Below are 26,919 nucleotides of genomic sequence, written 5' to 3' on the forward strand. Positions count from 1 at the left end.
AAGAAGCATGGAAAGAAAGTGATTTGGACTTGAAGTTTTGATGAAGACACTGCACCTCTCATCCCAGAGGCTTGTTTAGTTCTAAAACCAAGTGTTTTAAGATGCTTAAGCAAAGATAGGTTGTAAAGATAGATGTAGCAATAGCAAAGCAACAACAATATCAATAAGTAGGAACATAAGGAACTCGAGGGGTCAAGAGTCGAAAGAGGAGCTAGAAAAGATGTGGAAGATGACAGCAACAGTGGTCTCTGAGGTAACTGGAACACTCAGGGCAGTAACATCCCCCCCACCCAAACTTTGTTTGGCTCCAGTAGATTCTAGGAATGTCATCTGAGATCTCTGCAGTCTTATCTGAGGTCTAAAACAGCATAGTCCTAGGAACATAGTTCTAAATACTCCTACATATAGTAGTTCATCCAGTGGTTCTATCCAATCACCCAAAATCTCAAAATATGATGGTGACAGAAGAAAAGTCAGTTTATCACCAGTTTTGACTTTTTTTCCCCCCTTCTTTTTTGGAAACATGAATCTTTCAAAACAAAAACTGGCAGTCTGATAGGCCCGTATTTGATCAATAGGAACACATAAAGGGAAGAAACCTCTCGCCTAAAAATCACGTTTCAAGATTAATGTAACAGCAGCTAAAGGGCAATGCAATCTGTATTGTTGGTAGTGATGTCCAGTACTAGGTGTGGAAGTCTTTTAGGTTTATCTTTCTGCTCTTTGTTCCTTTACATGCCACTGAGACTCTTTATTTTAGCTAGAGCTTCTATACCTACTATACTCTTTCTGTGTTTGCTTAATGCATAACAGCATGAATAGGCTTGCCACAAACTTTAAACAAATAAAACAAATAAAATGCACAATGTATTTCCAACTACTGCACCTGTAAGAGACAAAAACAAAACAAAACAAAACAAAACCCCAAAAAACAAACATACAAGACCTGGAGCACAAAAAATGTGAAAAAACACAGACACATAAATCAACAATTTTCCAATAGTATGTGTGTGAGAGAGAGGACAGTGTGAGAAGGAGATGGGGAGAGAGTGTATGAGTCAGGCATTCTCACACGCAGTCACTGTGTCTTTGTCACAAATGTACTTGATAATTAGGGTAACTGCATTGATGCCTCCCAGAAGCCTGAAGGCAGACAGCTCCCAAAAGTATACACGACCTGGTCACCATGTCCCACTTGGGCCAAGGCCCAGCAAGCCCCAGACCCAGACCCCACCATGCACGCACACGCTCATACACTTTGTTCACTCGCCCTCATCTACCAACTGATGACATACAGAAAGACAAAGACACGTGCAAAAATCCCCCCCCCCCCCCCCCCCCCCATGGTATTGGTGAGCAGATGTCGCCCTGAACTACCACAAACTGCTTGTTGCCCCCGATCTGAGGCAGAGTGTGTGAAACAGGGGTGTAGGAAGATGTCCCCCTTCCTGCACCCCTGTGTGTAATTAAAAAAGAGGACGGGGGGGGGGGGGGGGGGGGCATAAGGTGCAGCCGTGTATTCATGAATATCCGTTACACAGGGGGCCCTTTCATGGCCTTACACACTAACCTACGCAATCCACGACACCCCCTTCAACACTCTACGTGTGTGAGTGATGTGTTGTATGAGGGAGTGTGGAGGAGGGAAGGATGGGACAGGTAAAACCAAGAGGTTGAGGACTACCCCCGGAAGGAGGGTAATCCTCTACCTCCTGTGGCTCAGTAGGCACCCCCATCTCCCACAACCTGCCATGGGTTAGGAAAAGGTTAGTCCAGGGCCAGCAATGTCAATGCCCCAGAACACCACCGTGTTCGGGGTATCACCTATTCCCCCACCACAAAAAGTGGACTGGAGTTTGCAGACGAGTCCCAAGACTTGCGTCACAACACCAAGCATCCACTCAGTTTCAAAAGACCCACACTAATCATGGGACTAACTGTGGCAGCACAGGAACAGGCTCTTAGCACACGGTCTACCACACCAGGCAAGACCCCAGGTTCTTGCTGGGATGCCCCTCAGGAAGACCTGAGGTCAAAATGGTTGAGAATGACCAAGCTAAGATCCTGTGGAACTTCCAGATATAGACACACAAACTGGTGATGGCTTAACAACCGCACAGATCTCCACATCTTCTTATACTTCTCCAAGTGGTAATTGGAGCACTCAGTGCAGTGACATCTAAGCTAGGTGAGTCACTCCAGCAGATCCCAGGAACAAATCTCTGTCCAGAAGAGCACAGTCCTAAGAACAGCAAAGATACTACACAGGACCTCTAAGCTCCCAGGCCTTTGGCATTGGACCCAAGCTTGAAGTATAAAGAGTGCCCGCAGGGGCGAGAGGGGAATATATACACTCAAGAGTCTTACCAAACAGCAGTGTACACAAACACATGAAGACCTCCCAAATCTGTTGACACCATGTTGCTCTACTTTCACATGGGAAGGAATGTTCTGAATGCACAGAAGTTGATTGAGCATTTTTGTTTTGTTACCTGTAATTGTTGACTCACCTGCGTACGACCAGTCAATGTCTTCTGAAAATTTGCGCTGATTCCTGTATCCATATCCTTCAGCTGCAAGACAGAAACAAATGGTCACCAACACATAGAGTATTCAGTTTCTTTATCTATGAATAGTAGAACTATTTGCATAAATTATTTAACATATCCAAGTTCACTACAATAACAGTGGGTATTTTATTTGGAGATTAAGTATCGGAATTTCAGGAGCGGGGCCACGCCTCCAAACACGCTCCTTCCAGTTGTCATCTATATAGGTTCGCCCAGTTCTGCAAGCTGTTCATTCTCGTTTACGTGCCCCACCCTACCTCCGAGTTTCAATTCTTTAACTTCTTCTCTTCTATTTAGTTCATGGGGATCTTTTTGTTTGTTCTTAAATACACAGATGTGACAGATTTGACTTGGGCAAGCAGCCCAAGTATATTCTGCAACATATTTGAGTAATTATTCATTTTTAGCTTATTTTTTTCATTAATGTATTTTCTCTCTATAGGCTAGGCTGTTGTGAAATGGACTCAAGCTCCACCATCATGGACTGCACCTCGTGTCAGGAGTCTTTGCTCTACTTAAGAAAACTGTTACTTTGAGCTGAAGGGTCATTTTAACCAGAACCTTCAGGAGGTGGAGAACTTCATGGATATTATTAAAGTCCTACGGCTGAACAAGAGGTACTGCCACCAAATTAAATTCAAGCTGTTGAATGGAGCTCATCTGCAGGATAGGAGACTCACTTGAGAAGCACCTGATAATACTGCTCAGATATATCAGAAAATTTGTGTTGCCACAAATAAAAGGGCTGCTGCCCAAACATAACGCCAGTGTGTGCGTGTATGTTCCGGGGTGTGTGTCATAGTGCCATTTTTTGTTAGTGATAAAATTTTGCTACTTTTTTACCCCCATTTTTTTTAATAGGGCAGAGATGTGAGCGTGAACTTGCTCTATAGTGTGTGGCATATTAATTCGGGAGGGTGCTGAGGTTTCTGGCTGTGCTGCAAGTGAGTAAATGCCAGTCAATGTAAATATTTCAGACAAATAAAAAAATCTTTGCTAAAGATGTAAGCATTTACTATTTGTGGATGAGAATAAATAAACTTCAAATGGCAGACTTTTGCTGTACATTATACCTCTACCAAAAGATTTTCTTTGGCAAAAGTGGCAGACTTAATGACAGTGTGGTGTTGTGCTCAAGCCAACATGGCACAGTCACAGACAGAAGCCATGTTAAGATGGAGACACAAGCTAAAATGCTGCCGAGGTCTGGGGTGTGGGGTCTGTGCTGTCAGTAGGGCCAACCCTGACAGGAAATTGTGAGCTCTGTCTCTCTTAAGCTGGAAATGTCAGCCAGACAGTGTAAGTAAGCAGTTCTGACATGTAACACCTGTTTTCTCTGTAACCAGTATATCAACAAGGGCTTATTACAGTCTGTTCCTGTGTATGCAGATGTCGCTGTGCATATATACACACTGGCATCACACTCTCCCTAGCTGACAATCTGTCACGAAAGTGTTAGAGCACTAAAGTTTTCATTTTAGATTAAATTTCAGGTTATCAAAGTTACACTCTAAGCTTAATTACCAACAAGGCAAAGCTGGGAACCCAGGCCAATGACAAATAATTTGTCTGGATAATTTGATTACGCATACTTTATTCGTTGAGTTTGTAGATTTTTTAACCTCTCAAATGATTCAAATATACTTTTAAAAATTCTCAGTTTTTGTGTCACTACATATCCACAAGGTTACAATTTCTACATAATAAAGGAATTGCCTGTTTAAAAAAACACAACAGAACAAATCATTCAAATTTCATCTTTTGTGTGGCTTGCAATCAGAAACTTAAAAACTTGGATTTTTGTAACATAGACAATTAATAACTAGCATTTAATAACCTGGTACAAGTTCATGTTAGGGACATCTGTTTAAAAATAATCATAAAAAACAACCAATAATCAAAATGTTTGACAATTAATGTGAATAGAATTTAATCAAGAAATGATTATGCTCTCTAGCACTCTTCTTGTAAAATAATAAGACTATTATTTGCAGTGCATATTAACAGGAACCCAACAACTAAATTGAAGTTTTAAAGATCACATATACATCTATACACTTTCCCATATTTGCTTTAACTTTGTAATAGTCAAAGCTTGTAAACTCAAATTAAAAATGACAGTTGTCTCTGAATTTACAAACATATCTGAAAGCTGTGAGAATTTGTGCTCCTTTAAAGACATTTTAGCATGTTTAATAGATCAGAAGTAGCATCAGATTCCTTTTTAGTCTATGAGCATGTGAAGAGAAAGATTTTTTTTTGCAACCATGCCTCAAATTCATTTTTTAAATGGTAGTCTGGTATCACTTGTGCTCTAACTGAAAGCACAAAATAACCTTATTTTCCAAATTGATTGGGACAGGTGACTGGGATGGATGACATTATGCTAAGTTTGAGGCAATTAGCACATTTACAGTCCATGATGTTCAGGTTTTTTGACAAATCATAATTTTCTTTGTTAAGTAAACTCGGCAAGCAAAGCCCTTGGGAACCTCTGTGGAGGGAGCATAAAATGATGTCACACTACACAATGTGGCTAGTGTTTGTTGTGCTGTTTGGAGAAAATATTCCCGAGGCCATCAATAATGAAGAAAAAAAAGTTTCTGTTATAGAGCAAAAGGGGATCAAGAGACAAAAGCTGATTTTAGAAGAACAAAGAAGTGAACATGGGAGGGTGACTGAGTAGGAGAGATGTAATTCAGGTCTTGATGATTGGGGGTGGTGGGTTAACATGCTTACTGGAAAAGAGTGAAGGAGTAGAATAGATTCTATGGAGAATTCTTGCTCAGCGCCTGTACGAAATAGAAAAAGACCACAACTGTGTCACTGTGTTTATTCAGCGGAGAGTGGCCGACTCTGTGCTCCGGTCTGTGGGAGCCCCGCAGCCTCCAGCCAGAAGCTGAATAAGAGGATTAGCTAAACCCTGGGAGAGCCAGGACATCTACAGGCTGTGGGGTGAGAACTGGTGCTCATGCCAGAATGTGTAACAACCCCCTCCCCTCTACTTCCACCCGAATCCCTGACCCTCAGCTCTTGATGCCAATGAGGATTTGAGCATGGTGGGGGTGGTATTAGTAATATTTTCATTGGATGAATTACTGGTAAAAATACAGGATGAATTATTTATTTCTTCAAAAATCCAATGAAAGAAAAAACAACAGGAAAAAAATTAATTATTTCATACACACAGACACTAACAAACTCTGAAGATGATCTCAAACCATTGTAAACGACTGATTACTATATAGCACTTTTTTAATCTACTCAAATAGTACTCAAAGCACTATGCAATACGCCTCATCTCAGTCACCTGTTCACACACATTCATAGAAGCACCTTTTTCTACATCTAAGTTATTGATTGGGAACCAAGCCCCAGTGCATTTGTTGAAGGCACTGAATACCATCATAAAGTATGCCGATGACACCACCATGGTTCGGCTCATCTCTGATGGAGATGAGACAGCGTACAGGGTGGAGGTAGAGAAATTGTCCCACTGGTGCTCAGAAAACAACCTGAAGCTGAACGTCCTTAAAACAAAGAATTCCTAATGGACTTCAGGAGGAACAGGTCCAATCCCCTCTCATTATAAATGGATTGAGGGTCGAATCTGTCTCTACCTTCAGGTTCCTGGCACCCACATCTCCACTGATCTCACCTTGACTGACAACACCAACGTCCTGGTAAGGAAGGACCAGCAACAGCTGCACTTCCTTCGTGTCCTAAGGAAGAATAACCTTAATGAGAAGCTGCTGCTGGCCTTCTAATGTTTCTCAGTGGAGCGTGCTCTCCTACTGCCTGGGTATTTGGTATGGATGGGCCACTAATAAGAGCAGGAAGGCTGCACAGAGGGTAATTAACACCCGGCTGCACAAATTAACCTGCTGCTAATGAATGAGACATACCCAGAATGATTAACTGAAGGCCTGGCAGTCCTGCTTCCCTGGACCTCAAAAGAAGGAGTCCTATCCAACTGCTCTGTCTTGACTGTACTTCTGCATAAGCGTGAACCAACCCTCAATCAGAGTATTGACAAAACTGGTTATGGATACAGACTACAGAATAGAGCAATCGTGAACTGAATCCCTTTTTTAAAGATAGATTATCCCCTTTTCTATTAGTACTGACTCAGATTGACTTGTCACGGTTCACCACGGTTTTCCATTAGGTCGTAGTAACTGGTACCAGGCACTTTTTTAGTACCTGCTCAGCTAGGGTTCCAATTGATCAAAACAGGTACTAAAATGTGACATCATCTGACTGCATGCCACCAACTGGTGTGTCGCAGTCGTGTCAATAGTAATTACGTCGCAGGACGTGCGGATTCATTGCAATGACAACAAGCACACAAACAAGGTACTACTGGGCTGTAATGAAAAGCAAGTCGATGTGAGTCGAGTCACGTAGATCCATGGCGAGTCGACCTGAGTAGGTACTAATGGAAAAGGGACTTTTGATTCAAGCCCCACTCCCAATGTGCTACTCCCCCCTCTTCGGACAAGATTTTGAATTTTCCCACTCCTCCCACCAAAGTAAAAAACTTCCTGTGTCGTTCTGGTGCTAAAGACTGTATACCCCAGGGAGCCTAACCATTTTAGACCTGTGTTTTTTCTTTTCCCACTTGATGAAGAGTCTGGAAGGGATCAACAACCTCCATTCTCTTGCTGCTGGACCCCTGCTGTTTGCTTACCATCCTGATGTTGGGGTGGATGATGCAATCCACAGAATTACTTTTTGGCAAGATCACTTTCACAGCTGTAGAGTACTAGAAGCACTGTGACTGCATGGACAATGGACTACCTCATCAAAAGACTACAGTACGTGAGGCTTCAGGTCTGTGTGTCTGAAGTGGTGATATGCAGCATCGGGGACCCTCAGGGGATGGTCCTCTGTCCCTTCCTCTTTATCCTCTATACTTCGGACTTCAGATACAACACCACAAAATGCCATCTCCAGAAGTTCTCTGATGATCCAGAGTATCGCCTACTTCATCTGGTGTGACCTCAACACCTGCTCATTAACACCAGTAAAATGCTCATTGACAGCATAACTGTGGTTTGGACACTAAAGTACAAATCCCTTTACCAAAACAATAAACAGGACTAGTCACATAACACTTATGCTCTGTACAAGGTGGGCCAAAGTTGGCTTTATCTGCTGGGCAGGCTGAGGTCTTTTGGAGTGTGCAGAAGTTTAATAAGGATCTTTAATGACACTATGATGGCTTCTGTTATCTTTTATCTAGTTGTCTGCTAGAGAGGTAGCAGCATGGAGAGGAAAAGGAAACAACTTAATAGATTGTTAAAGAGGGCCAGATTTTTAGCATTTAGTTATAAGCAAATAATGTTTTTAAAATAGGTAGTTTAGTATTTTGCATAAGTGTTTCCAGGTAAACATCATACATCGTTTTACACACAAACTGCCCCAATATTTAAAAAAAAAGTTTAAAAAAAAGTATTTCAAAGGCAATAACTGCCCAACTTTTGAGATAAAGCAAATATTTGTTGTCTTATTTACTCAAGATTTCTACCTTTTCTAATGTCTAATAAGTCCTGCAAAACTAAGCACTGAATTACCTTCTTTTGCAGATTTCCTTATTTATAAAGCATGTCTTAGAGGTGTTTTGATTCTCAGCAGATGTGCTTCTAATCTGATTGTACACACACTGACAAAAGAGTTTGTCAAAGGCCCCCAGAAAAGCTCCTTCAACAGAAAAACAACTTAATTAAACACTGGACTTAAATGGATGGAGCAGAATGCCAGCACTGTATCCCACAGAAACAACAATGAGAAGGGATGTGTGAGGATGAATGTAAAGCCCTCTTTCTTGGATTAAATACTTTGTCAACTTAATCCTCAGTTGGAGAGTAAATCAATTGAAAATGGTATGCCTAGGGACGTCGGTTAGAGCATGTAGTCAAATCAAAAGACTACTTCATGAATGAATGCTGCATTCAAGGCATGTAGTATTTCCAAGTTGCCAACTAGGGAAAATGGGCAGTAAACACTGAAGTAACCCACCAAAAGTAGTAGACCAAGGTTGAATGAGAACCTCATTTTAAGCGCTCAGACTGTAAAATATCCACACAGGATAAATACTGTTTAAAATACATACATATTTTTATCACTCCCACTGCACTTTATATACATATATAAAAATAAAACTCTTGGTGTATCTTATTGTATATAGTAACAATCTTTATATAGTATATTGTACTATTGTATCGTACAGTATTTTTCTTTGTTGTATACTATTTTAAAAATATTTTTCCGTTTTAAATTTTTTTTTCCCAATATATCTCAAATTTACCTTGTGTCCCACGTCCCCTGCGATACTGTAACAAGTGAATTTCCCCAATGTGTGATCAAATAAAGTCTATTTCTATACTGCTGAAAGTATTCAATCACTCATCCAAATCATTGAATTCAATAACTTCCACAGCCACGGGTGTATAAAAATCAATCACCTAGGCACGTGGACTCCTTTTACAAACATTTGTGAAAGAATGGGAGGCTTTCAGGAGCTCAGTGTGGCACCATAATAGGATGCCACCTGTGCAACAAGTCCAGTCATTAAATTTCCATTCATCCATCCATCTTCAGCTGAGAGAATCAGAATACTTTATTAATACCTGAGGAAATTATGGAATGCAATCTCTCCACTGTGTCCTAGGTCTGCCCCAGGGCCTCCTTCCTGCGGGACATGCTGGGAACACCTCACCCAGGAAGCATACTAATCAGATTCCTGAACCACCTCGACTGGGTCCTTTTGATGCGCAGATGTCCAGTATGCAGTTTCCACTCACTGATAACTGTGTTATATTTATAAATTGAAAATGAACATTGTGTCTATAGAACACATGTAATACTGAAAATACCCATTTTTGTATTAATATGCCAACAAAGGCAGCACAACACCAATAAAACAACATTTGACTGAGAAGATATTGTGATGATATCATTACAGTAAAGAGCAAAGTATCAGGGTTCAATGGACAGGTTTGAATCAGCTTTAGCGTAAAGAGCCATTCAAAAGTATGTTTGCAAAAAGGAATTTGAAATTTAACATATACAATGGACATATGAATACAGACCACAACTTGAAAAAACACGGGTTCAGTCTCACAGGAAAAAAGATGATTGAGTTTTCTGTCCATAGTGTTCTAAGCAGGGCGTCCTACCCGCTGACCTTCTAAAGATTTCAGTGCTACATCATCTGCAGGGGGCAGCCACAGCAACCCTGCCTGCAAGTTTGCAGCCAAACATCAATTGGTTTTTTACTTGCATATATCCATTGTGATGTGTGTGATCATCATCAATAACACAATCACTGACTCATTAACAGGCGGGCATTTGCTCTCAACACCTTGGGCACACATGACTATTTTAAGAGATGACCTAATTTAAATTAGCAGCTAGGGGGCAGACACAGAGGAAATTATGGATTTGTCCTCTCGTAACCTTGACATACTTCTATTTAATTTTCCCTCTTTAGCACTGTCTGGTGATTTCTTATTTACTTGCAATTTCTTAATAATCCTTTTATTTCTCTCCCTCTATTTCTCATGCAAAATCTGTTTGTTCTTATCACAACTTGACCATATATTTGAGCAAAATGATATTCTGGACTGTGATTTAAGTGACCTTGCAATACTCAATTCCCAGTTATTTATATAGCACCAAATCATTTACCTCAAGGCACTTTATATTATAAGCACTTTCAGAAAGACATCTATTATGACATTTATTTGGGATTTAATTTTTTCTAATTTTTCTAATTTTTTTTTCTCTAAATGGCTACTTATCTGAACTGGAGGAGAACAACCATAATTATTTAGATGACTGTAAAACACAAACAAAAATAAGCTTTTTTTTTCACATGATGAGATTACCAAGTGCTATGACTTTTGCTCTAGTGGCTCCAAAGAAGTTTGGAGGGGTGGAGTTTACCCCAAACTGTGCTGTAGTGGTACAGAGAATTCTATGTGTATTTATATGGAAACCTACTGCTTACTGTATATAATATGAAGCCATTTCCTTCCTATCCACTCGCGATGGGACTGCAGCCAATCCCAGCTGTCTTAGAGTGAGAGGCGATGTTAGTGCTGCTTTGAGAGGTTGATACCTGGTAACATCATGCTATGGGGCTGTTTTTCTGCCAAGGGGACAGGACGACTGATCCGTGTTAAGGACAGAATGAATGGGGCCAAGTATCGTGAGATTTTGAGCCAAAACCTCCTTCCATCAGTGAGAACTTTGAAGATGAAACGAGGCTGGGTCTTCCAACATGACAATGATCCAAAACACACCGCCCGGGCAACAAAGGAGTGGCTCCGTAAGAAGCATTTGAAAGTCCTGGAGTGGCCTAGCCAGTCTCCAGACCTCAACCCCATAGAAAATCTGTGGCGGGAGTTGAAAGTCCGTGTTGCTCGGCGACAGCCCCAAAACATCACTGCTCTTGAGAAGATCTGCATGGAGGAATGGGCCAAAATACCAGCTACTGTGTGTGCAAACCTGGTAAAGACCTATAGTAAACGTTTGACCTCTGTTATTGCCAACAAAGGTTATGTTACAAAGTATTGAGTTGTATTTTTGTTATTGACCAAATACTTATTTTCCACCCTGATTTACGAATAAATTCTTTACAAATCCTACCATGTGAATTCATGGATTTTTTTTTCACATTCTGTCTCTCACAGTTGAAGTGTACCTCTGGTGCAAATTACTGACCTCTGTCATCATTTTAAGTGGGGGAACTTGCACAATCGGTGGCTGACTAAATACTTTTTTGCCCCACTGTAAATGTCCCTTAGCATAATGTCCCTTGATCAGACACCTTTGGTAAGCACACAAGCTTTTAGCATAATTTTTCTGCTGACTTTAAAAGTTATTGGTTTTGGCAGGTTTGAGGTAATCACTTTGGAAAAATGTCGGTCTGTTTTATCCTTTCCACAACCAGCTTTGATCTGTGTTGTGTATCATTGCCCTATTGAAACGCTGAACACATTTGAACTGTTTTATTTAATTTTATCCACTTTGTACCAGTTCCGCTGGCACAAGATCACAAGACTGGCTGCTCCAGTCTGCATGCCAAATATCCTTGGGCAAGATTCCCCAAGTTGCTCTCTGAAGCATCCATCAGAGTATGAATGTGTGTGAATGTCAGATAGAAAGCACTTATGTAAAACCATACAGAAAAGTGCTTGTGTGAATGGGTGAATGAGGAATTGTGTAAAGTGTTTTGAGTGCTTCAAGAGAGTAGAAAAGCGCTATATTAGAATGAGTCCATTTGCCATTTAACACTGCTCTTCTCCAGAAATGTTACAGATGTGCATACTGTCTGTTCCATGTGAATTCATGGATTTTTTTTTCACATTCTGTCTCTCACAGTTGAAGTGTACCTCTGGTGAAAATTACTGACCTCTGTCATCATTTTAAGTGGGGGAACTTGCACAATCGGTGGCTGACTAAATACTTTTTTGCCCCACTGTATGTCGGCCAGTTTCCACTGGAAATGCCTTTTGGTTAAACTGTCAGCAAGGAATTTGCATTTGCACTGTTACATCTTTATATAATATATATATAACTTTAATGCACATAAAAAACAGGTGCTTGTTTAAGTGAAAATACATTGATGGGTTTTTTTGCACTAATTAAGTTGTGGAGTTGTAAAGTATTTTGTCTAGTGTCAATTATATCGTCAGTTATATCGTTATCGCAAATTTTCAAAGGTATATCGTGATAAATATTTTTGGTCATATCGCCCTGCTCTAGTACATGCATCCCTGTATGCTTGACTGTCATTTCTGTAGAAGATGCCATCAAGCGTTTGTCAAGCTCGACCTCCTACGTATTTCTTTAAGTAGTGCAGTTTGTTAACAGGGGAGATGTTCTTTTTTATCAATGAGTGCAGTAAAGGAAGCTTTCCACTCATTGAATTGTATTGGGTCACATGTTGTACGTACTTGTTTTTACCAGTCATCGTAAACTTTGAGAAGCCGTTTTTCCTTTCTATGGGCCTCCTCCTCCTACGGGGCAATGTAGTTGACCATTGGATCCCAGAAAACCTGGGTTGGAGCTGTGGAACTGGAACCTTGAAGTGGCTCTCACTGGGACCACAGTGCTGAGCGTGGGTTGATCTCCTTCTCTGTTTGGGATAGAGCTCTTTTCAGCTTGGGTCAGGCTCCTATTGAAGCATCCCCGGTTAAAAAGATGTTCTCTCAAATGGTTGGTTCACAATCCTTTTATTATACTGGGAAACAACAAAGTATACATCTACGAAAACGTTGATACCAACTTTTTTCCCTCATCAACCTGGTGCTAAGGAACTGTTTGCAACTTATACCTAATCACCAGGTGTAATACTTTCATCTTTTTAACCACTGTAAGTATAGCATCAAGTCCCATAAACGTTTTGGATATTGATCTGGTCCGTTAAGTAACAGAGGTGACTGCTAATCGGTTTCAGCTGCTTTGATGTTAATGAAATTAACAACATACACTTGAAGGGATGACAGCGAGACAACCCCACCCCCTGAACAGAAATGGTTTTACACTTGGAAGCCACTGACATTTTCCCCTTTTTATCTTTTCTGGCGTTTTGTTTGTTTGTTTGTTCAAAACTAGTTTTGTATTTGGCTAGGGTCGGTGTCACCAGTGGTAGCAGGAGGTGATAGCTGGACCCTACAGAGGTTGCACAGGCAGTCAAAGTCCATTGCCAAAAGGTTTGCTGTTTCGTCCCAGCACAGTATCAAGAGCATGGAAGAGATTCCAGGAGACAGGCGCTCTAGGAGAGCTTGTCAGGGCTGTAGTGGTACCAGTGGTCAGCTTTTTCCACTACAAGGAAAAAGCAGATTGTCAGAGCCCTACAAAATGAACTCCAGCAGGCCACTGGTGTGATTGTCTCTGACCAAACAATTGGAAACAGGCTTCATGAAGGTGGTCTGAGAGCCCAGTGTCCTCTGGTTGTCCCTGTGCTTTACAGTTTTTATAAATGAGAGAAAGTTCAGCTTAAGCACATGTGACAGACCTGAAACAGTATGGAGAAAATTACATTATTAAGCATGACTGGCTTGGTGGCGGGTCAGTGATGGTCTGGGGAGGGATGCACAGACCTCTACAGGCTGACTGTCCCTGACTGCCATTAGGTATCTGGTTGGAAAGATCAGTGGGTTTTGAGTTCCTCCTGGTTCATGACAATACTCACCCTCAGTGCAGAGAGTTTGCAGGCAGTTCCTGGAGGATGAAGGAACTGATACCACTGACTGGCCCCTGTGTTTGCCTGACCCAAAGCCAGTAGAACACCTCTGTGACAGTTTGTTTCTTTGAACTCTGGCTTAATAATTTTTATTTCCAATATATTATGTGGCTTTCTTTTGTTCCTAACCTAACATTACCGAGTATATATCTACTGTAGATATATACTCGGTAATGTTAGTCTTGGTAATATACTCGTGTATATTTATCACGATATACCTTTGAAAATTTGCGATAACGATATAACTGACGATATAATTGACACTAGACAAAATACTTTACAACTCCACAACTTAATTAGTGCAAAAAAACCCATCAATGTATTTTCACTTAAACAAGCACCTGTTTTTTATGTGCATTAAAGTTATATATATATTATATAAAGATGTAACAGTGCAAATGCAAATTCCTTGCTGACAGTTTAACCAAAAGGCATTTCCAGTGGAAACTGGCCGACATACTGTACAACATCCATTTGATGTACAGAAAGCATTCAGAGAAAGTCTGGCAAATTGGCCAAAGATCCAAGCAAATGACTCCACAGGATTCAGGGGAAGGCTTAAACATTCTCGATGATTGTGAGGAGAACCAAAAACTTGTTCAAATGATACCAAACTGGGCAGCTGCAAGGTGAAATCGTCAAGCTACTCAGTTTATGAAAGAAAGTGGGAAGTTTCTAGTTTTAAAGGACTTTGCCAAGTTCATGTCTTCTGAAGCCAAGATCATGTGCAACCTGATCACATCATTTCAGGCTCTCCACTCTGCAAACCTTGCCTGCATGTACAGAACACTTCCGGTGTCCTGTACATGCAGTCGTTAACTGAGACTGAAAACACAAAACAGTCCAAATGTTAAAGCACCATGCATGCTTTGTCAAAACAACATACAAACCTCACAGTTGCCCACAGTTAAACAGCAAATCACTTGAGGGATACTTGAACAAGGATAACAGGTCAGTGTCTCAAGATGACATTCTCTTTCTTAACATGTTAAAAGGAAGGGATTTACAAAAACACTGAAGGACATTATGAAATGCCACTTCCATTTAAGGAGATACCCCTCTTACCAGACAATAAGCAAATGGCCACTGTGCAGCTTCAAAGCCTCAAACCAAACTGTACCCAAAGGTACAAGGAACAACATATAAAGTTTGATTGAAATCATAGAAAAGGGTGATGCAGAGGAAGTGCACAGTGAAGCAAAAGAAGGAGAAAAGTGGTATATTCCTCACCACAGGATAGATCACCCCCAAAAACCAGACAAACTCAGAGTAGTATTTGATGCCTCAGCAAAATACAGAGGTAACAGTCTCAATGATAATTTGCTGTCAGGCCCAGATTTTAATGGTGTTCTCATCAGATTTAGAAGGCATCAAGTTGAATTATGTTGTGACGCTGAAAAAAATGTTCCACCAATTTCAGATTATTTAAGATTTTTATGGTGGAAAAATGGCGCACTTAACATTGAGCCCCAAGAGTTTTGGATGAAGGTGCACCTTTTCAGCGCCACATCCTCACCAGGGTGTGCAAATTATGGGTTAAAGCATCTTGCTAAAGATAACGAGACACAGTTTCCCCTTGCATCTCAAGTCATACCAGGTACCAGGTACTATGACCTAATGGAAAACTCTGAGAACCATGGCAAACCTGGGAAGTCGATCTGAGTAGGTAGTAATGGAAAAGTGTTTTCCCCTCACTAATGCCTCTCCTCAGCTATCTCTGTATACTCTTCAGTTGTTCTTTGTTTCCTGACTCAAAAGGCTCTCCTATTCTGCTTAAGAACACCCTTGATGTCAAGAATCTGATGTACAGTCCTGGTGGTTACACCATTATCTGTACAGAAATTAATGTAGTCTGTTACACAATCCACCAGACAATCAATGTCCTCTCCATGGTCATCACAAAGCAATCCCCACATTGTTGCATCAAAACAGTCCTTCAGAGGTTTTCTTTACACAATGTGGATGAAAGCTCCCTGTGTTCTAAATGTTTATACACAGGAGAGATGAGCTATATGCATCTTTTGTGTAGTAAGTCAGTGTTTTATCGTCTCCGGTGGGACATGTAACACACTAGCTGAATGAGGGTAGAGTGATCCAAAGAGGTGTGATTATACTCAGGAAGATGAAATGGGGTTACATTATCTCCAGTTTACTAGTGACAGAATGGAGAACATCACAAACTATATCTAGATTTCCCTTGGTGGGTAGTAGAGTCTCATGCTATTGCCTAATAGCTCAATATCTCTGCTGGTGACTTTGTCTTTAATGGTGATATGCCCACTGTTTCATCATCTTCAGCATGTAACTGCTCAGCTGTAATAGTTCTACTTTTTCCCCTCCGCGCTTTCAAATTCAAAGGGATTTTGAACCCATTTTCTGACACTCAAAAATAGGGCTTGCACGATTAGTCGACTAGTCACGATTACGTCGACTATCAAAATCGTCAACGACTGATTTAATAGTCGACGCGTCGTTTGAAGATCCCAAAAGACACAGGAATAAGTAGTAGGATTTAAGAGTGTAATAATGGACTGCAACAGAAGATGGCAGCACTGTATGTACAAGGATGCCAGCTGCCGTTAAACCCCGAAGAAGTAGCTCTGTCCCAGAATTCATAGCGCGGCCCAGCTCAGTTTACAACAATGGCGGCAGCTAGTTAGTTTTAATATTACTCTTATTATTCTTTCTAGGTCACAAAATAAACGTTTAGCATATTTTCAGGCGAGAATGTAACTGTGTAAACCTCAAATATCTGTTCAGTTTATCAAGACACCACATATTTTCAAAAGTGCTCCGACGTTTTCGGAGACGTCTGTTACCCACTAGCTTGATAGCTAGCCGGGGGCAAGGCTCACTAGAGCCCGTGAGAGCACCGGACTCCCAGCAAATCGTTTTCAAACCCACCGCCGTTTCAAACCCAATCGTTTTCAAACCCAACCCACTAGTCGACTATCAAAATAATCGTTTGTGGCAGCCCTACTCAAAAATAGTGATGAAAGTTGTGAATGGGCGTAGCTAGTGTGTCTGAATAAGCCCAATGAGATGTTTTCCCTTCCGCATCAGTAACATTATACTGTTCTCTGTCCTATAACACAGTGCAAGACATGGTTTTGGTGTCTATGTCATGCAACCCATAGCTTCAGGGACTTATGGAATGTGAGAACATGTTGCCATTATTGTGCTGTCCTTGCAATTTGAAATTCAGCTCGTTGAGAGATGAAACGATATCTTCCAAACAGGACAATTTGAGAAGTCAGTCATCAATGAACAAATCAACAAAAGGGGAGGCATGTGGGGCTGCTTCTCAAATATAAAACATGAAGAACTCTGCCTGTGGAGAGTCAGCACACCTCTGGATGAAACAGTTAAGTGTATGTATGTGGCTCTCTATCCCACTACATCGTTGTTTTGTAATGCCAGGCAACTTTTTTTTTCAGCATCTACTGAACATCTAGTGTTGGTATCCATAAAATGTGGTTGTTGTGGACATCGTTTCAATGTCAATCTTCAACTCATTTTAGACATTTTTTTATTTTTATTATGCTTCTATAGGCACTGTAGTCACATGTTTCCAGAGGGTGGGCAGCATGATTTCTGTACAGAAACAGTTATGTGTGAAGGAATGCAGCGTAATCAGTGGAGATCTCCAAGATGGCGTGGGCTCTTAAGCTAAAACAAAGGTAAGCAGCTGCATGGTGGATTTGAGCAGCAGATTGAGCAGAAATGTCCCCAGCTTCTCACAGGCAGTTCGCAAAATGTGTGCACTGATAAAGACTGTCGAGCAGATAGTGCAGTTCATACATAAACACTTTTACAAACTTCTCATACTTTCCATCACAACTTCTCCCAGTCCTGCGACCGATCACAACCACATTCACTTCCTCTTTCTAAGCTCTTCACAGTAAAATAGGATACTGCTCTTTTAAACTTATTAAACACATTGTACTCCTTTTAAAATAAATTTTAAAAAGAATTCTAAATACTAAATATCATTATTATTTTTACATTTTAACATGGATTTCAACATGTTTAAAGAAAACTTTTTAAAAAATCAGTTTAAACCTGGTTACAAAAACACAAGTTGATTAATTGAAATAAATAAGCCAGTTAAAGAAAAACTGAAAAAATGTAAATAACAAAAAAATAAATAAATACCCACATGTACTGAGTAAATCAACAGGCTAGCACATAATAAACTTTGTTTGTTTATAAATGATCTCTATTCTTATGCATCATGTTGATAACAAAAAATGTTGATATTTGTAAAAAATAAAAAATAAAAAAATTATTTATGTAAATTTCTTGCACCTGTCATAGATGTCTACATGACATCTAAAAAAAAATGACCCAAAGTCCAAGTTGGGTCATGGTTGGAGATCCAAATTGTGGACCAAGTTTGCACATTGTATACATGTCCAGGATTGGTCATGGACCGATGGACCTGCACATCCGACGTCCAATCTTTACTGGGATATTATAAACGTTGTATACTGTGCAGTGCAGTGAGGACTGCTCAGACACTAGAGAAATGAAACAGCGGCTCCACATGGGACAACATAGAAGAGCCACCTTGACAGGACAAGACAACTGTACAGCTGCATCTAAAGGTCAAAGATCACTCGTTCAAGGTTGACAATGTTCACATTTTGGACACGAGACATGGTTTGAAAGAGGCCATCTATATCCACTGTGAACAACCATCTTTGAACATTTTTGACAGGGTGACATCAACTGTCTGCCAGCTACAATGCAGTTTTAAGATCCCTTCCCAGGCACATTAACCCCCACTCATATCTTGTGTCAGGTGATCACAATAAGTCACATGATAGGGTGAGGCAAGGTCTCACAGAGGTTTCACCCAAAACCTCTGCTGATAATAACTTGTGCCATTTTTTCACACCTTGGCTAATATGATGAGGCACATGATCAATATTGGGTCAATGATCAGGACACGACAGGACAAGTCCCACTAGGGTTTAAATACCTAGGAATCCACCATTTGGTTTTAGAACTAAAGAAGCTTCTTAAATGAGAGATGAAGCATCTTCAAGAAACTTAAAGAAGTTCAGTCACTTTCTTTTCAAGCTCCTTAGACTACCATGATCTGGACGACTGTAAACCTAGACCGACATATATTATATTGTAAAAGAATATGTGTTTGTAAATCGACGTATTGTTTTACTCACATTTTTCACAGTTTTGTTATTTCATTTGTTTCATAAGAGCAGAAAGAGACAAGCATGTATGTGGCTTTCCTCGGCATTTTTGCCAAGACATATTTTATAGTCAACAAAAGTGGACTACAAAGTGGGGCTGGAGAACCAAAATGCACAGTGGGCTTTGCTGGAGCTGTTAAAATTTAACAAAGGAAGAAGAGCTGCTTAACCTGTGCTCTATCACTCTGTGAGCCTACAATCTTGTGGTACTGGAGGGCAAATGTGTGCATTTACTCTTTACTTTATTCCCCACTCCTAACAACAAACACACACTTCAGCACCAGTTTCACAGTGTGACAGTGCCCTCTCGTCCTCACCACCACTCGGACAAATTACACTGCCATCGTGAATCACACTTCCCCACCTTCCCATCCCCTGTAAAAAAGAAGAAAAACACCCATTACCCTCTTCTGTTCTGTGTTGCTCTGCACCCCATCGTTCCACCTCATTCTACCCCTTAGACCTCTCTTCTGTATGTCATTGCCCCCTTTCCTGCTATTTCAAAACAAATCTCCCCTCTCACAGCATAATTCACTGGGCTGAGCTCAACCAACTGGCCTCCTCAGCTGACCTCCACCAAATACCCGTCTGCTTGTTTCCCCAAATAACCCCAGCCACCATTCAGCCAAGGGCCCATGGAAAGAAAAGAGGGGAGACTCAGGAGGATTTAAACCGATGGCTTCTCTGTATGCCCGAGTTAACGCTTAATACCACCTAATCTGGTCATCAAATATCCCCGCTGTCACAACTGGAAATCTGCTCTTTTTATCCCTCTCTCCAGACTACCAGTTGGGCAGCAAAGGATGTCTTCCCAGTCTCCCCAAGCAGCACTGGACAGATATCAAGGGATAAAATAAATAGGGGGGAAAAACATTAATGTAAAGACGAAAGACAAACAGGAGGTAGTCTGTGGTGATCATTTATGTCTTTCCTGAAAGAAAGAAAGAACAGAATCTAGGCTTTTATAAAATATTTGATTGTTAAACTTGAGTTGAATCAAAACACCAGCATTTTCCACACTCAAACTTTACACTGATTGGCCATTGAAGTTGATACAGTAACTCAGTAAATAAAAGTCTATACGAAAATAAAATGCACTGACGCATTTGTTTTCATACAAAATGTGAGCACAGACTAAAAACAGCATTTATTTTAACCAGAAGTGAGCATCTTCACTGTGTGTGATGAGTATCATTTCCACAGCTTCCTCCTCCATGTGCCTTAGTGTCAGACAGGCTGACTGTGACCGCCATCTGTCAGCAGACTCCCTGTTAGACAATAAGTGGGCAGGAGATTCTATGAGCCCAGACACAGTAGGGCACGGGGCTTGCACTGCCCATTCAAAAGTATCTTATGGGAGGACAGATGGTGCTGAGTTTTCTCCTTGTACATCTTTTCTTCCACCATTCCTGTGCTGCCTTCTCAGAAAGCTAAAATGTCTTTTTGTGCCCTGACATGTCATCATAGCTACATTTTAAAACATGCTCTTCCAGAATTTAAATTTAAGGAAAAAAACTAATTAATTTACAATGACCTTTTAAAGCTCCATAACCCTGCAGGACCTACCAGTGTGTCCATTAGTACCAAAAAACACCCCCCCCCCCCCCCCCCCCACACACACACACACACAGAGGAATTGTAAATTCTAGTAGATTTTAAAGTTTGCAGAGGTACCAATATAACACAAGACATTTTTGTATTTCCATTTTTTATGAAAACAGTAATCATAGAAGCTATAAATTGACTCTAATATACTGACTTGTATTGAAATATAGTGCAGCTTTAAGCAACTTAGAATTTGCACCATGTCCCAGGAAGTACTGGGAGATGGTGCAAGAAACAAACTCCTTTTGGGGAGACAAGAAGACCAGAACAAGGACCTACTTATCAGTCTTTTTTTAAGTGTTGAAAGAACAGCTAATAAACACAGAGGAATTGATTCTAGGGTTCAGCAAATAACTTGAAAGACAACATTGCCTGCAGTGGATGGTCCTGTAAAATGATTAAAGTACCAGAAGAGCTACTAAATGCTACTAACAGCAAAACCAAATGAAAATCAATAAACAAAGACTGGCTGTGAGTTACTTCTTTTTAATGACCTTGCTAATATTTTAAGACAATATATAATTTTTACTAATATTTATAGCATAGCCACATCTAACCCATCTTAAGCATTGGCAGCAGTGGGCCAGCACTGTGCAATGCATAGGGACCAACTCCACTTGTAAGCCTGCCCCTTTGTCAAAATAATGTTGAAAAAATAAGTTTTCATATTTTCTTCTGGTAGAAAAAATTAGACTTCTTGAAGGAAAGGAGCACAAGCATGATTAGAACATGCAAACTCAACACAGAAGGATCCTACACGGGTCTGGACACGCTTACTATGAGGCAACAGTGCACCAACAGTGTGCCATCAGATCACCATCTCACTGCATTTTAAATACAGTTGTAAAATCCCACCTCAAAAGTTCATAGACCTTGAGATATTACAAGAAGCTTTTAAAACTGCCTGCCTGGAACTTCTAGACTCCCTGAGTTCCTCTGGTGGAAAGACGAATATAGATCTGCCAACTAACTTGCCAGTTAAGTATAGTTTTTGCGTGCGAGTAGACTGAAACAGTTAAACCTAAACATTTATGATGATTGCACGTTCCCATGGCATCAGTCAAAAAATAAATCAATAAATAACACATAAATAAAAATTGGAAACGTCTCCATAGCCACAAAAACTAACAGCTACAAAACTAAAAGTCACATCTCTGATATAAACATCATATTTTATGTACATGAGTTTTATGAATTTTATATATATATATACACACACATTATATATATAATGTGTTACTGTGTAATGTGTTACTGGGTTTCAATTGCTGTTGTTTATAAATACAGAGCGTCTGACACTCTTAATAAACCAGTTAGACCGTGTCCAGACCTCTCTTTTCATGCTTGACAGCTCCAGTTTAGAATTTATGTGTGACACTCTATGCCTCAGAACATTTTAATCTGAGATCCCACTGAGTAATTAAGAAAATAAGTGTGTGTGTGGCATCTCAGCCACAGTTAGGAAAATGAGTTCATAAATATATATAGATCAGACAAAAAAAAACCCTTTCTAATGCTAACAAAATACAAAGACTACAAATAGATTTTTTTCGGGGTTTTTTTTTGTTTTTTGTTTTTTGAGAGAGCGTACTGCTCAACTTACCTAAAGCTAGTGATCACCTAAAAGTTGGCGCAGCAAGTAAAAGGCCACCGCACTTTTGAAACACTATTACCTGTTTCTGTGAATAACACACTAACATTAATTACAACATGCCTTACCTTGTTGGCAGATAAGGATAAAGTGTGCAGCCAGTAGCAGCCAGAAGCCTGTAGTCTCCATGTTGGTGGAAAATACTCGTAAATACGGAAAATAAACAATGTAGTGTTTTTATGCTGAGCGGGAGAGAGTAGGTCCACGACCCTCACAGCTCCATATTGTACTATGCAGGTTGTGAGTTGGCTATTTACGTATGTGTGGTACAGTTCGCAGGTCCCAGTGTGCGACGCCGTTTCGCTCTGTCCGTTGTTCTTCACGCAGTCTGGCTGACTGGAGAGGAGCGGCCACACCGAGGCGGTGCGCCGCCCACATTTCACTGGCTCAATTCCTCCACACGACGATTAATAGAGACACTGGCAATTACACTTCATTCAGCCGTTAATTTTGTACTTATTAATTGATATTTGTGTCAGGGTAGAATAGGACTTAAAAATGTACAAAAACATTTTAAAGTTTGGTTTGGTTGGGGAGAAAGATTAAGAAGAAGTGAAAGTAATAAGGATATGAAACAAGGGAGAAGAAAATGAAAAAAAAAGAACTAAAGAAGATACATAACTTAGGAAACACTGAAGGAAACATATTAAGAGGGAAAGGGGGCACAGCAAATGGAAATAAGATATGACAGCAGTAAATAGATGAGAAAACTAAGGTCATAAATAAGTTGATTTAATCTAATCATTATATCGTTTGATCTAGTTATTTAAGAATTTGTGTGTTTGCATTTAAGTGAAATATTAAAAGGGAAAACTATGTTTAGTAAAAATTATATGATAGGGTTGATGAGTAAGCTGGATAGATTGTTCTTGGGATCCCCCAAACCTGCTGAGACCTGTCCTATCGCCTATACAAGTGCACTTCAGGCATAAGTGGTCTGTCTAGCATTTAATTGGCTGATCAAGGGACTTCAAACCTCTTTGTGAATTATCTGATTTTCTGGAACAAGAAGCTCCCGTGTTTATCAAATGGAGGTGGGTGATACTACTAAATTTGGTATTGATTCATTGCCAAGTAAATCCTGGTCCAGGATCAGAAATGTTAAAGTAACTGCTCATTTCCAGCTCCACGGTTTTATTTTTGGACTCTACAAGAGTAAATAAATACATGGCATTACACAGAAAAGCAGACCAGGTTCCACCACTTTAGTCTATACCACTCCAGGTACATTTTGCTTTCTCAAAGTTATCGTACAGAGAGAGACTGTGGAAATCCATTTGTGTTCTATTGTTAACTACTCTTAGCCTCTATGCTATAACTGAGACTTGGTGAGGATGTAAGCCAGGCCCCAGTGGCCAAAGACAACTGTTAGAGTAGAATTTGTTTTAATGTTCTTGTCTTTACTAGAAGTATGTCATAAAAAAAGGAGTCCCCTTCATCTGCTCACTTGCACCTGGCCTCGCTAAAGTGGTTTGAGTGCTCAGCGTATAAAAGTGCTTTAAAAGAACCAGTCCATTTACCATTTACTCTTTGATCCAAGGTAAGGTTTTACACATTTCTAAGCAGATGCACATGTATGTACTTAGGCTTAGACTAAGGTTCATATTATTATTCTTGGACTCCACTAGAGGATATTGTATGCAATGCATGGTGACATTGAGATATGCAATAACTCACATATAATTACTTTCCATTTACATGATATACCATTGTGTGTGTGTGTGTGTGTGTGTATGTGTGTGCCTGTGCGTGTGTGTTCATAAGGGGATGGTCTTGTTGCAGTGCAATTTTTTAATTTAGCTGTGGTGGTCCTCACTGTGTTGGCTAGCACTGCACAGATGTCTGGTCTGCTGTTTGGACTTAACGTATTCACCAGAGTTGAAATACAGATTTAACAATATTTTTGAATTTTAATGGACACAAATTAACATACAAGGCTAAGACTGTCAAAAATAAGCTTTTGGGACAAGACTGACGGGAGCCAGCACCCTTTAGTATTTGGTTTAAGATCATTCTAAAAATAGAGGTAACTAGTTTAGTTTGTTAAAAACATGTTTTGGAAACTGTTGTGCAAAAGTACTGAACCACCCATTTATTTGTTTTTGCTAGGGAAATAGGTGCAGTGATTTATTTATAATATGCAAGCAAACATGAAAATACAATATATAAGGTAAAAACAGAGTTTGTACTAATTACCTTGGAAGTCAACATTTGGTATGAGCAACTTTATTCTTCAACACAGCACGAACTTTCTGAGGGACCTTTCTGCTAGTACCTACAGATGTTTAGTTAAAAATTGATTCTTTGCTAAGTTGTCTGTTATGTGTAGATACAACACTGGATGATCCCTTGGACTGAAATTGAGTGAAAAAAAGCCAGTAAAATAAACCACAACTCTGAAAGACCTTCAGAAAGCCTGGAAAACCATTGCTCAAGGTAATTGCTCAATTTAAAAAAAATTAAAAGAAAGTCTAGATCCTTGGAAGTAAAGTTCAGTATATCAGCTTCTTAGCAGGAAGCTCACACTATACCAATGGACTAGTGGATCAGAAAGTTAAAATTAGCTAGTAACGTCTAGTGGTTGCAACATTAGCTAATGTCGCTATTTATATTCGCAATCTAGAGTACAAATAGAAATAAGCAGACACTTTATAAGTCCCCACATTATCAGAACATTTTGAACTTTTGCTATATTTCAGTTAAAGTGCATTTTAAATCTGCATCACTGATTTGTGTTGCAAAATTATCTTTTTGTCTTCTTTCTGCCACAACAACAAAAGTCTTATTTATTCTATTAATGACAAACCATGCTGTGAAAGTAGCATTGCCTCACTGTAACACCATGAAAACAAAAATTACAACACTGGACATAAAACCTGTTTTTGTTCTAGCCTGTACTGTCAATAGACAAATTAGGAAAATCTCAGCTGGACATCTGTCAAAGCTGGGAAGGCACCTAGTGGCTTCAATGCGGTCCAGTCCATCTGGGCTCTGCCCAAGTCCTTTTGGGAACTTTTACTCGCACCCAGTCAGCTACCTTTACCACAGGAGTCTGTTGGCTCTGGTCTTCCCTCCTTTTAAGCTTTCTGGACATGTTTAGAGTTATCTCGAGTCAGATTGGTTAGAGCAGTCATGTGCTCATCACAGCCTATCTGCCAGTTGAGGATATTAATGCCAATCGTGCTAATGTCATTTTGGTTGCTCTTTTTATAATACCCTGAGATGCCAGATGATATACTGCCCTGAATCGGTGTGTTATTCCTAAAGCTCTCACACCCTCAGATAAGTGCTTATTATTAAAATGTGACCCTTTGCCAGACCTGATGATTCTTGGCACTCCCTATCATAGTCAGTCAGAAAATTGCTTCCACCCATTTAGCGAATCTGTCCACCATTACCAGTAAGTATATTTATCCCTTTGTTCTGTGTTCAGCTCCCATGACAGTGAAGTCAATGCTAATGTCTTTGAATGGGGCGTCTGGAAACTTTCCCACGAAAGGGTTGTGCTCATTGCACTTGAGACAGTGAGCAATTTAGTTCTACAAAATGTCTCCCATTTGTGGGTACCGTCACAATTCTTCCATATTTCTCTGAGTTAACTTTTTACTGACATGCACAGGGCCATGTGCTTGCTTGATCAGAGGCTGACAAAGTTTCACTGGTGCCACTATTCTCCCATGATGTGAACAAGAGCCCATCCGTCTGTATAGCTCCCCTTTTTATCCATTCATTAATTTCATAGGCTCCTGCTTGTTTCTGTATTCCCATAATGTCTTATCTTCAGTGAGTTGTGGTAAGGTTTCTGTCGTAATTACCATTGTCGAGCCATAGCTTCATGTCTGTAGGTTTAGTCGGTGTCCCAAGTGGGGATTGTTGTACCACTGCAAATGAGACCACGTTCCCCTTCTCACCCTCCCAATCAGGTGAGATCAGGATCTTCTAAAGGCTCTGTCCTCAGGTCTGGTCTCAATCTGATGTCCTTTACAGCCACCTCAGCATAGTCATATGGCTCATGTTCTTTGGAAGTCATTCCAACTGCCATGTTAATCCCTTCTGTTCAATAGGTGTTGTGTGGTTTTATCAAAATGCTGCAGATTCTGGGTTTTCTGGCTGGGGAAAAAATGAACGCACATGAGCTGAGAAATGTAACCACTCTGTGATTTGTGCTTACTATTAGTGGGTGGTACATTACAATGTGGCTAGGTTTGTTTTTTTTCAATAGCTTTTACTAGGGCTGCAAGGTATTGAATGTATCCAGCTTGGCCTTTTCCATGTTGTCCAGTCTTGAACTGTAGTACATCAGTACATTTTCACCCTTTACTGTCCAAATAAGTGTTGCTGTCAAGTTTCAGTTGCAAGCTTGTGCCACAATGTCACAAAGAGGTTGGGTAATATTTACATAATTTGTGATTTAGACTCTAACCAGCCTAAAAAGGCAGCCCTAAAAAGCCTAACATCTGCTGAACAGTCAGTGGTTTTCTATTAATCAGTATTGAAGTCCATTTAGAGGATGTCACAATGTGTCTTTTAGACATCATTATAAAATTCTTATGTTTGTTTTTAAATGCTTTCACAATCTTGCCCCGCCGTACCTCTCTGAGCTTCTTCATCCCTACACAC

General features: G+C 40.2%; 1 protein-coding gene across 3 annotated transcripts in view; it reads right to left on the reverse strand.

Moving 5' to 3' along the window:
• The window catches only part of LOC146514913 (receptor-type tyrosine-protein phosphatase zeta-like), a 91,917-nt gene extending 69,280 nt beyond the window's left edge, over nucleotides 1-22,637 (reverse strand). For 2 of the 3 annotated variants that reach the window (XM_085169036.1, XM_085169035.1), the window contains exons 1-2: nucleotides 22,368-22,637; nucleotides 2,511-2,573 (exon numbers count right to left, since the gene is read on the reverse strand). In XM_085169036.1, the coding sequence (XP_085025162.1) occupies nucleotides 2,511-2,573; nucleotides 22,368-22,428 (124 nt within the window). In that variant the 5' untranslated portion in view covers nucleotides 22,429-22,637. The remainder of the gene's footprint in view (nucleotides 1-2,510; nucleotides 2,574-22,367) is intronic. The other variant, XM_085169037.1, reaches the window with a different exon arrangement.
• Nucleotides 22,638-26,919: the final 4,282 nt, after the last annotated feature.

This window comes from Neolamprologus multifasciatus, chromosome 7, assembly GCF_963576455.1.
Source record: "Neolamprologus multifasciatus chromosome 7, fNeoMul1.2, whole genome shotgun sequence".
In the NCBI taxonomy this organism is placed as follows: Eukaryota; Metazoa; Chordata; class Actinopteri; order Cichliformes; family Cichlidae; genus Neolamprologus; species Neolamprologus multifasciatus.